Source organism: Somniosus microcephalus, chromosome 25 (genome assembly GCF_052327205.1).
Source record: "Somniosus microcephalus isolate GS21.2 chromosome 25, FLI_Smic_1.0, whole genome shotgun sequence".
Taxonomy (NCBI): Eukaryota; Metazoa; Chordata; class Chondrichthyes; order Squaliformes; family Somniosidae; genus Somniosus; species Somniosus microcephalus.
Window position 1 is genome coordinate 7746483 of NC_141011.1, and position 12995 is coordinate 7759477.

The window sequence follows — 12995 nt, forward strand, 5'->3', positions numbered from 1 at the left end:
AAATGCTGGAAATACTCAGCAGGTCAGGCAGCATCTGTGGAGAGAGAAACAGAGTTAACGTTTCAGGTCAATGACCCTTCGTCAGGACTGGGAAAAGCTGGAGATGGAACAGGTTTTTAAGCAAGTGTAGGGGCAGGGAAAGGGGGTAGGGGAGGAAAGAACACAAGGGAACGTCTGTGACAGGATGGAAGGCAGGAGAGATTAAGAGACATTGGGCCAGAAATTCGTGAACGGGGCTTGCCGCGCGTGCAAGGTCCCGATTTGCACTTACCCGACGCGCCTGCCGATCACCTCCAGGGACGCCTGGAATTCCATTTTGAATCTGAAGAATCCCGGGCAGCGTTTGATGTCACGCCGCCCAGGAGTGCAGCCAGCGCGAAGCCTGGAGCGCACTGTGCAACTGAGACACGCCCCTTGAGGTCTCAGTTTAACAGGACACGCACCCAATGTTTCTGCCAAGCTGCTAAGCATTTTTACATGCAAAGCAGCAGTTTAAATAGGTTTTTGGAAGTTTTTTGAAGCTTTTGGTAACTTTTATAAACTTTTAAAAACGTTTACATTATTTTGAAGAATCTGAAGTAGTTTTAAACAGAATTAAAGCAATTTAAAGACTTTTAAAAGCCCTAAAAGATTTTTTTTAATTCCATTTATTTATTTAGCAATGTCGTCGTCATACGTGTCTTCACACTGTTCCCTTTGGGGAACTGCATGAAGTGGTGGAAGGATTTATGGCCATGATTAACGCTCATTCCGTGACCGTAACCATCTTTGAACCAGCCATTAGGGCGGTTAGTCCTATGGCGGGAGGGTTTTACGGGCTCCCACAAGCTATACAAGGAGGGGGGGCCACCCACACCCATGGACGCAAATATCCCACTGGATGTCAACCCAGAATTTAGAGCCGGAGCTCCGACTCCACTTGCCGGGACTGTCTGGAGCGGGGTTCGAAACCCTACCCTGATCTGGCCCAGCGGCGGGGATCCTACCGCTATGCCAAAGGCCCAATCCGATTAGCAACGTGAAATGGCTGGAATGAGCACAATTCACGGCATTAAAAGAACTCACAATTGAACTGATGATGACCTCAGCAATCTCCTCAAGGAGGTGGAGGCGCAGCGCCTGCTCATCATTGGTAATGAGAAGTCAAAGGCGCCGCAAAAAGGGCAGATGATAGCTTGGTCTTTCAAGTGGCAGCATAGGGCTCCAGTCACGGGGAGGGAAAAGGCGCAGGAAACGTATGGGTGTCACCTTTTGTGCGGAGTGGGCCTTTTGCGTAGCAGTAAGCATCCCCGCCGCTGGGCCAGAAGAAGTAGGGTTTCGAACCCCACTCCAGACAGTCCCGGCAAGTGGAGTCGGAGCTCCAACTATAAATTCTGGGTGGACATCCAGCGGGATACTTGCGTCCGTGGGTGTGGGTGGCCCCCCCCCCTCAGAGGGGTTGTGGGAGCCCGTAAAACCCTCATGCCATAGGACTAACCACCCTAATGGCTGGTTCAAAGATGGTTACGGTCACGGAATGAGCGTTAATCACGGCCATAAATCCTTCCACCACTTCATACAGTTCCCGAAAGGGAACAGTGTGAGGATACGTACGACGATGACCTCTTGCGCAATGCACCTCCTTGGACCCTCAGTCGCAGATGCGAGGGGGCAAATCGTGCAATTGTTAAATTTTTCATTTTATTGACATGTAAAATGTTGGCCCAGTAATTCCCTTCCAAATGCGCGAGTACGGTCGGGGTACTTACGTGTCTGGCCGGAGGAAATGCCGGTTTTCAGCATGCACAGTGCATGTGGGGAAAACCGGCATTTCCTGTCCTCTGAACGAAGGGGTTCAGAGGCAGAACGCGTGCGACTGCACAGGCAGCGCGTGCGCAGTAAAATTCGCCGCTTTCATTCATGCTTTCAGTGAGGTCAAGTCCTTACAAATTACACATGAAAAAAGCATGGGTACAGTTGCTCCAGAGGCTGCGGAGGAAGATATTTCTTATCGTGGAGCTTCTGAAAGTATGTATGTCTGTATATATTCCTTTGCGTGTTATGTATATATTCCTTTACTTATGTGTATGAATGTATTATTTAATTATGACTTTCAGAGAAAGTAACTTATTGGAAAATCATAATTAAAAACATACATTCATACACATAAGTAAAGGAATATAAAACATACGTACATATACGTAAAGGAATATATGCGGACCTACATACATAATTACTTATTACTGATGAAAAGTTTATTTCTTAAAAGTGCTGGAAATGTTACATTACTCATTTTAGAACACTCATTTTCACATTCAATTCACACAGCCATAATTGCTCCTTCTACCTACCATTCTGAAAACACGTTTAAAAAAAAAAATTTAAACTTTAAAACTTACTTAAAATAACTTCCCTCCCTTTCCCAAACAAAAATATTGCCTTTCAGAAGCTCCACGATAAAATATATCTTCCTCCGCAGCCTTGGAACAACTTTACACATGCTTTTTTCACGTGTAACTTGTAAGGACTTACCCTCACTGAATCCATGAATGAAATCGACGAAGTTCACTGCGCAAGCGCTGCCTGTGCAGCCGCACGCGCTGTGCCTATGAACCCCTTCGTTCCGAGGTCTGGAAATGCCGGCGTTCCCCGCATGCGCTGTGCATGCTGAACGCTGGCATTTCCAACGGCCAGATGCATGAGTACCCAGACCGTACTCACGCATTTGGTCACGAATTTCTGGCCCATTAAGAGAGATTAAGAGATGGTGCAAGGCAAAAGGAGATGGTAATGGGACAAGTTAAGAAGCAAAAGATGGCTCTAGATGAAGCTTAAATGGCACTGGCAGAATGAAAGGCAGCTGCCATGGGGGAGAGAGAAAAAAAAGGTATTTTGATCCAGGTTTCATTCTTTTGATCCTCCTCTGAACCTTTTCCAAAACCTCCCTATCAGCCAGCATGTGAGGGAACCAAAACTGGACAGAGTATTCTAAGTGAGGTCTAACCAAGGTCTTTCTAAGTGAGGTCTAACCAAGGTCTTTCTAAGTGAGGTCTAACCAAGGTCTTTCTAAGTGAGGTCTAACCAAGGTCTTTCTAAGTGAGGTCTAACCAAGGTCTTTCTAAGTGAGGTCTAACCAAGGTCTTTCTAAGTGAGGTCTAACCAAGGTCTTTCTAAGTGAGGTCTAACCAAGGTCTTTCTAAGTGAGGTCTAACCAAGGTCTTTCTAAGTGAGGTCTAACCAAGGTCTTTCTAAGTGACGTCTAACCAAGGTCTTTCTAAGTGAGGTCTAACCAAGGTCTTTCTAAGTGAGGTCTAACCAAGGTCTTTCTAAGTGAGGTCTAACCAAGGTCTTTCTAAGTGAGGTCTAACCAAGGTCTTTCTGAGTGAGGTCTAACCAAGGTCTTTCTAAGTGAGGTCTAACCAAGGTCTTTCTAAGTGAGGTCTAACCAAGGTCTTTCTAAGTGAGGTCTAACCAAGGTCTTTCTAAGTGAGGTCTAACCAAGGTCTTTCTAAGTGAGGTCTAACCAAGGTCTTTCTAAGTGAGGTCTAACCAAGGTCTTTCTAAGTGAGGTCTAACCAAGGTCTTTCTAAGTGAGGTCTAACCAAGGTCTTTCTGAGTGAGGTCTAACCAAGGTCTTTCTGAGTGAGGCCTAAATAAGGTCTCATACAAGGAACACCCACCCCCCTGCCCCCATGTTTCTGGGTTCAGGTGGTTTGCATGTGTGGGTGTGTGCTGAGTATGCCTTGTGAATGGGACTGGGTGAACATTTAATAGAGAAAAAGAAAGACTTGCATTTATTTATACCATGTCTTTCATGATCTCAGAACGTCCCAAAGCGTTTTACAGCCAATGAAGTACTTTTCAAGTGTAATCACTGTTGTATTGTAGGGAACACGGCAGTCAATTTGCACACAGCAAGATCCCACAAACAGCAATGTGATAATGACCAGATAGCTTGTTGGTTGAGGGATAAATATTGGCCAGGACATCAGGGAAGACTCCCCTGCTCTTCTTCAAAATAATGAGTTGGGATCTTTAACATCCACCTGAGAGGACAGAAGGGAATGTGTGTCTTGTTGTGCGTCTTAAAGGCCTGGAGCAGCTTAAAGTGGAAATCACTGTTTGCTGCACAATCAGCTGAAGCAATATCTGGCACCAGTCTTCCATAAGATGGGTGTCGGACCAGCAACACTGTGGGGTGCAAGGCTTGGCTAGTGTTGGCAAACTCCAAAAATGCCAACATTCTGCAGAAGAAATGGCAACAGTGCCACAAGCAATTCAGGGGCCTCAACAGGAGAGGCAAGATCGAGTCTCGGAACACTAGGTCATATTCATGCACAGTGCCAACTATTAATGTCATGAACTCTTCCACCCTCCCATTCATCCTTTCACTTTTATTCTAGCTTTCCTTGGGTGCCCATCACACAGCACTGGGCACTTTCCAACACCTCCCTTGTCCACTATCATCACCACGAGTAGAAGGCTGCCCAGGAAAACCTGTTGCCAGCTGCATGTTATTGTCTGCACAATACCAATGGACTGCACCCTGACACATGGATGCAGGGAAATTGCATGCCTTCAATGTCAGATAAGCAAAGCATGTTTCTGCTTCTATAGAGCACAGCACACCATGAGAAGGAAATATACTGGTCAACTTGCATCTTTTGAGTCATTTTGAGGAGCTGGTCCTCCAAATCCAGTGACCGAATTTGGTCGAGATAGACAGGAGATGGAGAAGGGTGAGGCATGGTCCCAGATAGACAGGAGATGGAGAAGGGTGAGGTATGGTCCCAGATAGACAGGAGATGGAAAAGGGTGAGGCATGGTCCCAGATTGACAAGAGATGGAGAAGGGTGAGGTATGGTCCCAGATAGACAGGAGATGGAGAAGGGTGAGGCATGGTCCCAGATTGACAAGAGATGGAGAAGGGTGAGGCATGGTCCCAGATAGATAGGTGATGGAGAAGGGTGAGGCATGGTCCCAGATAGATAGGTGATGGAGAAGGGTGAGGTATGGTCCCAGATAGACAGGAGATGGAAAAGGGTGAGGCATGGTCCCAGATTGACAAGAGATGGAGAAGGGTGAGGTATGGTCCCAGATAGACAGGAGATGGAGAAGGGTGAGTTATGGTCCCAGATAGACAGGAGATGGAAAAGGGTGAGGCATGGTCCCAGATTGACAAGAGATGGAGAAGGGTGAGGCATGGTCCCAGATAGATAGGTGATGGAGAAGGGTGAGGCATGATCCCAGATGGACAGGAGGTGGAGAAGGGTGAGACATGGTCCCAGATAGACAGGTGATGGAGAAGGAGAGGCATGGTTCCAGATAGACAGGAGATTCAGAAGGAGAGGCATGGTTTCAGATAGACAGGAAATGGAGAAGGTTGATGCATGATCCCAGATAGAGAGACGATGGAGAAGGAAAGGCATGGTCCCAGATAGACAAGAGATGGAGAAGGTTGATGCATGGTCTCAGGTCAGGGATTGTACATTTATCCTTCCTTCACTTTCCATCTTATTCAATAACACAATCGCTGACACCAAAGCTTGCATGAACCAACAGCTCCATGCCAGCTCTTTGGTTAAAGGTTGCTTGGCAGCAAGTTGTTATTAGGGGATATTTTCCTCTTTCTGTGGCTGCAGGTGTGGCAGAAGGTGTCACAGGGCCCTCTCTACTGGAGTCTCCGAGCACATCATCCAGCCATCCCAGCATTCAATCTCACTCGGTCCACCAGCACAGATTCATTTAAACAGGGGATTTAGTCAGTCAGTGCGAGGGCAACACACTGGGTGATCCACAGAGCTCAGTGAGCTGGAGCTGGTCCAGGGGCAGCAGGACACACCTGGCCAGAGGGTGAAATCACCCTATCCACAGCTGGTGAGAGCAAGGATCCGTTTTACACTACATTAAGTCAAAATTACACCTAATGTTTCTGCCACACACAAACCCCATGAGGACTGGGCCCAACCAAAAACACACCCTGGGGACCGGGCCGAGCCAGAAACACACACTGGGGACCGGGCCCAGCCAGAAACACACACTGGGGACCGGGCCCAGCCAGAAACACACACTGGGGACCGGGCCCAGCCAGAAACACACACTGGGGACCGGGCCCAGCCAGAAACACACACTGGGGACCGGGCCCAGCCAGAAACACACACTGGGGACCGGGCCCAGCCAGAAACACACACTGGGGGCAGAGACCAGGCCCAACCAAAAACACACACTGGGGACCGGGCCCAGCCAGAAACACACACTGGGGACCGGGCCCAGCCAGAAACACACACTGGGGGCAGAGACCAGGCCCAACCAAAAACACACACTGGGGACCGGGCCCAGCCAGAAACACACACTGGGGACAGAGACCAGGCCCAGCCAGCCTCCAATGTTTTTCTGTCTGTATGGCCCGAGAAACAGGATGTTGTGCAAAGGGAAATGGGGCCTATTTTCTCACTCATTTTATAGTCTTCTCGTGGGTTATGGCATCACTGACTGAGAGGGGATTTGCAGGAAGACTATTGCTGTACCTGTTCGGTTCTTGACAGCATTGTGCTTGGCCTCTGGCTCTGATTTTCTACTGTGGTGCTGTGGAGCAGTGTCTTACCCCCACCTAGCTCTGCTGCCTGACAGACCAGAACATTTACCATGCGCCCCTCCTCTAAAATATAAAGCTGCACATTTTGAAAATGTTTGAAAGGTCGAGCTCTCCCCATGGCTGAGTTCGGTAGAAGCAGTGTGTAGCAAATTGAAAAGTTTCAAGTCTGATTCGTAGAATGTGCTGAGTGCCCTGCGCCAGGCAGGGGAACATCAGCCGGGTGTCTGGTGAAGACAGGTTTGAGCTTGGCTATTATGTTCCCCATAGGCAACTAGTCTACACAATCAGAATCAGTCAAACCTCCCATGGGTAGATTTGTAACTTGGGTGAGTTACAAGAAGGTGTCTGGCACTCTCCGAACTGTGCCCAGTACGTTCAACAGTGGAGGGGGGTAAACGGGAGAGGAAACACAACAAAACCAAAATAACAGATTCTCACTGGGATCTGCTTTTTGAGAGAACACTCAAGGCAATTTCAAATTCCATTGGATTCAACAGCAAAAGTGAAAAAATGAGCATGATTCACAACCCATTTCTTGTAAAGAGGGAAGTGAAACTTGGCATTGGTGCTCGTTGAACTTCAGGATCAAGACAAACACTGGCGCTAGTCTGAGGGGTTTTGGCACGTTGCTGCCTGCCAGTTCCAATATTTCATGCATGCAGCTCGAACCTCCCTTTTTTTGGTGCTTCAGTGTTTTTTTTGAAAGGACAATTTAGAATTGTGTAATATCTCCCCCAGCTTCAGTTCCTCACTAAACTTTCAGACAGCGTCCAAGGTAAGATCCAGCAAACCCGAATCTTTCAATATTTCAGTAAATAGATTTTTATACTAACACTGCTAAATTGAAATACTCGTCAGTGATTAGAGCTCCGTGGGATGCGTCTGAGAATCTGGGGTTAACTCTTTGTTTGGTGAGAGTTTGGAGGCGATTATTTTTATTGATAAGACAGTGTTGAACCAAGTATTGTTCAGGATTTTTGTTTCTGATGTTTTTGATCTTTTGCTGTATGCATGTGGGCTTAAATTCTTCTTGTAATACATTATTTATAAAAACTTTACAACCTGAAACTTGTAACAAAAATATATATTCCTGACAGAAGGAACTGATCCCAAATTTGGAATTGTCTAATACTTTCTTTTCGACAGTTTGTATCTTCGCCTTATTGCTGACTTTATATTTATTCCCCTTGCTGCTGTCCTGGGCAGGGATGGAGGGTGATCATGCGCAGGGCTATGGTTCCACAGGCTCAAGTAGCTCTCCGGTATATCAACCAAATTGCCATTCTTCATGCATGAGTTGCAACGTTGAGTGCAAACAGGCTGCTTGACTGTGGAAGGCTTCAGAGCCTCGTCCTGGCCGCACCCATCTCTGCATATTTGCACATTCCTGCATTGGCCAATGGCTAGTGATTGGGAATTGGAATCCCAGCTGATTTCCCCCTCTCTAGCCTAGGGGCAGTGAGATCCATTGTAGCACCGCACTGCCACTCCCAATGCAAGCACCAAGGGCATCCCGGGCATTCGTCTCAGTTTGTGCCCATTGGTTCACTGGGACAGTTGTTTCTTTCCAGGGTACAGCACCTAAAACAGGGAGAATAACATGCATTCAGTCGGCATGGTCTATTACAGGCATGCAGTCTATTACAGGCGTGCGGTCTATTACAGGCGTGCGGTCTATTACTTGTGCGCAGTCTATTGCAGGCGTGCAGACTATTACTGGCATGCGGTCTATTACAGGCGTGCGGTCTATTACAGGCGTGCGGTCTATTACAGGCGTGCGGTCTATTACAGGCGTGCGGTCTATTACAGGTGTGTGGTCTATTACAGGCAGCGGTCTATTACAGGCGTGTGGTCTATTACAGTCGTGCGGTCTATTACAGGCGTGCGGTCTATTACAGGCATGCGGTCTATTACAGGCGGCGGTCTATTACAGGCGTGTGGTCTATTACAGTCGTGCGGTCTATTACAGGCGTGTGGTCTATTACAGTCGTGCGGTCTATTACAGGCGTGCGGTCTATTACAGGCGTGCGGTCTATTATAGGCGTGTGGTCTATTACAGTCGTGCGGTCTATTACAGGTGTGCGGTCTATTACAGGCGTGTGGTTCTCGCTACCCAACTCCCCTCTCTGAGCTTGGCGGAAGTGCTGCTTTACACTGGAGCTCTAAGGAGAGGAACCTACCCCTCTGCCATTTTACTAATTCCCTTTCGAAGGAGAGCAGTGGGTTCCATGCAGCTGTTCTTTCTGTGTTTCTCTCACCTGATAACAGAGTGAGTCTATGCTATGATAATCTATGTTATAATCACCATTATATGGCGGATTGATGACTCCATGTGTTGGTGCGTTAGCGTACGGTGCCACAATTGTGCTTACGATTCCCCAAGTGGAGAAACCCTGGTGCCCGATTTTAACTGACCCCACCTGGTGGAAACTGGGTTGAGGGGCAGTTAAAATAAAGGGTGTCACTGACCCCCTCCGATCCCGCCTACGTCCTGCCATGTCCCAATATTAACCTGCTCTTTTGAGCAGGCGAGCGGGACTCCCACAGGAAGGAAACAGGGTCCGATTTTAAATGTGCAAATCGGGTCCGATGATATCAACAGGATCCTGAGGCCTGAGCGGGGTGGGGTAGGGCGGGGGGGGGGGCAGTGTTGGCTCCCTCCCACCAGTGGGCAAAACCTGGAGCCGGATCCTATTCCACACCTGTCGGGAGGGGGATCCTGGGCCAGAAGAGAACAGAAGGTAAGTTCTAAAGTTGTATGTCTGGTTTTCTTGTGGGGCAGGAGTGCCAGGGTGCCAAGTCAGCATTCTACTTATGAGTCCTGTCTGGCTACACGTCTATAAAAGGGCCCCTATTGGCCACGGGAAGGCAATCTGCATGCCCACCGCCAAGAATCATCTACATCAGGCAGTGCTGTGAATCATGTCACTCTGTTCCCATCAGAAACTCAACACCGCCAGCATCCTTGGCCAGTGGAGCTGTTACCACATGGGGATTACTGAGGGAGGGTCTCTTGCACATAGGGCAGAGAGGAGAGAAGTGCGCAGATCACACAATACAAAGCAAAAATTCACATGGCAAGGCACTCACATCACTGCTTGATGTAAGAAATCACACAACACCAGGTTATAGTCCAACAGCTTTATTTGAAATCACAAGCTTTCGGAGCGCTGCTCCTTCATCAGGTGACTTCATTTGTCCACCCCAGTCCAACACCGGCATCTCCACACCATGATCACTGCTTGAGAATGTGAATGTGTGTTCTCTGGATTGAGCTGCTTTGTATGACTTGTTGAATCCTGTGGTACTGGTGACACCACTGCGATAGCAATGATTCATGGGTCTCCTGCCTCTTCTCACACCCGACCCACAAAAAGTTTGCAAGCATTTTTTTTCATGAGGCTCGTGCCCCTCTTAAATCCTGATGGTTTTGTTACAATTATTTCCATGCGCTAATCTCATTCTCTAGGGATTTACAGTTCGTCAATGTAACTGTTTAGAGCTTTGGCAAATTACCCCCAAGGTGTTTCTTGATGTCTTTATCTCGAAGGAATCCAAGATTCAAGAAAGATTGAAACTTCCTTCAGTAATGAATTTGTTGCAGAACTTGTTCAGACTCTCTATCGACATCGCCATTATAACAGGTTCAGAAATAGAAGGCGCTCCAGTCTGGTGAAGTCGTCCTGGGTAAAGGCAACAATTCTGGGCAGATTTTGTTCAACCAATTTCCTCGAGAATAAAATCTTTCTGCAGAGTTCCCGTCGAAGAATTTACAGTCTGTCTGCTTTACTGAATAAAAGCTCAGGTTTGTGAAGGGAAAAGAAATGGTCAGCTTGTTTAAAGTTTAACAGTAGTCATTGATATTTACATTTTCCAAGTAGGAAAAAATAAATAGCTGATATAATGTTTGCGGCAAATACTGAACAGTGTGCTTTACTTACAGAAATATATCTTCGTATTTTTACAGCGTAGTCTGACATGGCAATGTCACATCAAGTGAACCATGTGGGACTGGTGCTACTCTTGATAGTGATGGTGTCATCAGCTCAAGATACCTGTACGGCCTCTTCTGGCATCCATGGGTCTCCCGGCCGTCCTGGAATGCCTGGGGCACCTGGCAATAATGGCAAGGATGGATCGCCTGGGAGGAAAGGAATTTCAGGTAATTCACAGACGTTCGGGTTTCCAGAGCTCTTACATGGTAATACTGGAGAATCTAAAGCAATCTCACCAGGGCAGCTCATCGGGAATGTGTGATCCGTGAGCACGGTCTGAGGTTCATGGCTGTAAAGGTGTCTCAATTAGGAGTAAATGGGATGTGATATACTGGTCCTGAGGGGCCTGTAGTGGTGGTGATGGCCACCGACTGCTGTCCAAAAACTGGAGCCAGAGCACTTCCAGCCCAAAGATCTCCATGGGATCTGCAAAATAAAAGGCTGGTCTTTCAGTCCTCAGCTTGCTGCCTGACCCTCTTTGTGCTTTCTACTGGGCACCTGCCCAGCGCATCTGCTGAATGTGAGGCAGAAAGTGCCAGATTGTCCCTGTTTCAGGCACAATGACCCGGCCCCCCTTCCCCTGGGGATCCACGAGAAATCCCTGGGCTAAGGAAAAGAGGAGGTCCAGTAGCACGAGTCTTTCCCTCATCTGTGTGTTCAGAACTAATCACTTCCCAGGTGCAAAGAAGTAGCAAACCGGCCCCATTAGTGTAAACCTGGAGCCCAACCCGACTTAGAGCTTGGCTCCATATTCTGAACATTTAGAAATGTAACTTTCAAGTGGCAAAATTTAATCAAGAATGAATCAGAAATATGATTCCAATCAGTTAATTCAGTCATCAACTCTAAGACTTGTGCTGTTGACAGGTCCTCCTGGATCAGCTGGTATGACTGGCGGTAAAGGACAGAAGGGTGAGCAAGGCTTCGACGGCTCAACTGGAAAAGTGGGTCCTGATGGTGATAAAGGAGAAAAAGGAGAAAGGGGTGCAGTGGGGGAAAAGGGTCAAAAAGGAGAGGTCGGAGACCACACGAGTACCCTGAAGTCGGCCTTTTCCATGGCCAGGAACACAAATCTCAGCCCCAGAAAAAACTTGGTAATAAAGTTTGATAAATTGATCACCAATGACCAGCAGAGTTATGTACCTAGACGCGGGAAATTCTTGTGTAAAATACCAGGCTTGTATTATTTCACTTATCATGCAACTTCCAAGGGGAACCTCTGTGTCAACATCATGCTGAATAGAGTAAAGAAGATTGGTTTCTGTGATCAGGTGTACAACAGGTTCCAGGTCAGCTCAGGGGGAGTTGTCCTTAAACTGCAGCAAGCTGATGAAGTCCATCTTGAAACGACAGAGTTCAATTCGATGCTGGGAACAGAGGGAGCTGACAGTGTCTTCAGTGGATTCCTCATATTCCCAGATTAAGACACCAACTGGGAGATGACATGCCATTGCAACTGAATGTTGCGTGTTTGATCAGAGTTGTATCTATAGTAGAGCTATAAAGACTTGTATTGAAATGACACCATATGATACCAGCGTACACTTAACGCACGCGTCTGAAATTCCTCTCTGCTTTATTTTAACGAGGGTGTTAACTCACTTAATGCCTTTGACGTAGAGAGATTTCCAACGAATGTGTTACTGTTTGGAGAACTACTGTCTCCTATCCATTGCATCGTTTCAAGGTCTCAGCAATTAATGAGACCGTAACAATTCTGCTTTATTTGATCATTTATGTACTGTAGCTGCCAATGTGATGATTTTTTAAAAAATGTATAAATTGCAGAAGATTGTGTGTCATGCATGACCGAATTTCACGTGTGTGCTCTCAGCAGAAGTGTAGTCAGATTATTAAATCAGTCCCACACTCAGTTGCAGATCTCCATTTGCCATTGGGTCTCACTGTAATGATATAATATGAGCATTGATAGATGTGCCTTTACTTCTGTAAGTGTAAAACGCATCAACTTCAGTATGTAAATCAGCAACGTTGCCTTAGCAATCAGTATCCGACAATGTATCAATTTAACCAACCGGTTTGAATCAGCTGGCTCCGTACAGAGAGCCTGAAATTGGTTATGTAAGCAAAGGCTTCTATATATATGTTTTTAAAACTTAAATAAAATGAATCATTTTATTCAGTCTTGGATTATAAAGAATGCAAAAACAAGTTCAAATAAAAACACTTCTGCTATCTTATGTAGGCAAGCTGGGTACATGTAGGACAACTCCTCAGATAATGAAGCAGTGCATGACCGCATGCAACAAGACCTGGATGACATTCAGGCTTGGGCTGATATGTGGCAGGTAACATTCGCGCCACACAAGTGCCAGGCAATGACTATCTCCAACAAGCGAGAGTCTAACCACCGCCCCTTGACATTGAATGGCATTAGCATCATCGAATCCCCCACCATCAACGTC

The 12995-nt window shown here is 46.9% G+C and overlaps 1 protein-coding gene across 2 annotated transcripts; it reads left to right on the plus strand.

Annotated features, from left to right (window-relative positions):
• The first annotated feature begins 7201 nt into the window (after window positions 1-7201).
• Window positions 7202-12708, plus strand: LOC147100491 (complement C1q subcomponent subunit B-like). 2 transcript variants are annotated; one of them, XM_085966788.1, is made up of 3 exons: window positions 7202-7349; window positions 10542-10736; window positions 11437-12708. In XM_085966788.1, the coding sequence occupies exons 2-3, from the start codon at window positions 10553-10555 to the stop codon at window positions 11991-11993; spliced, it is 741 nt and encodes a 246-aa protein (XP_085822914.1). In that variant the 5' UTR covers window positions 7202-7349; window positions 10542-10552; the 3' UTR covers window positions 11994-12708. The 2 variants fall into 2 exon arrangements, with proteins under 2 accessions (XP_085822914.1, XP_085822915.1); XM_085966789.1 differs by having other exon boundaries at window positions 7224-7349; window positions 10518-10736.
• Window positions 12709-12995: the final 287 nt, after the last annotated feature.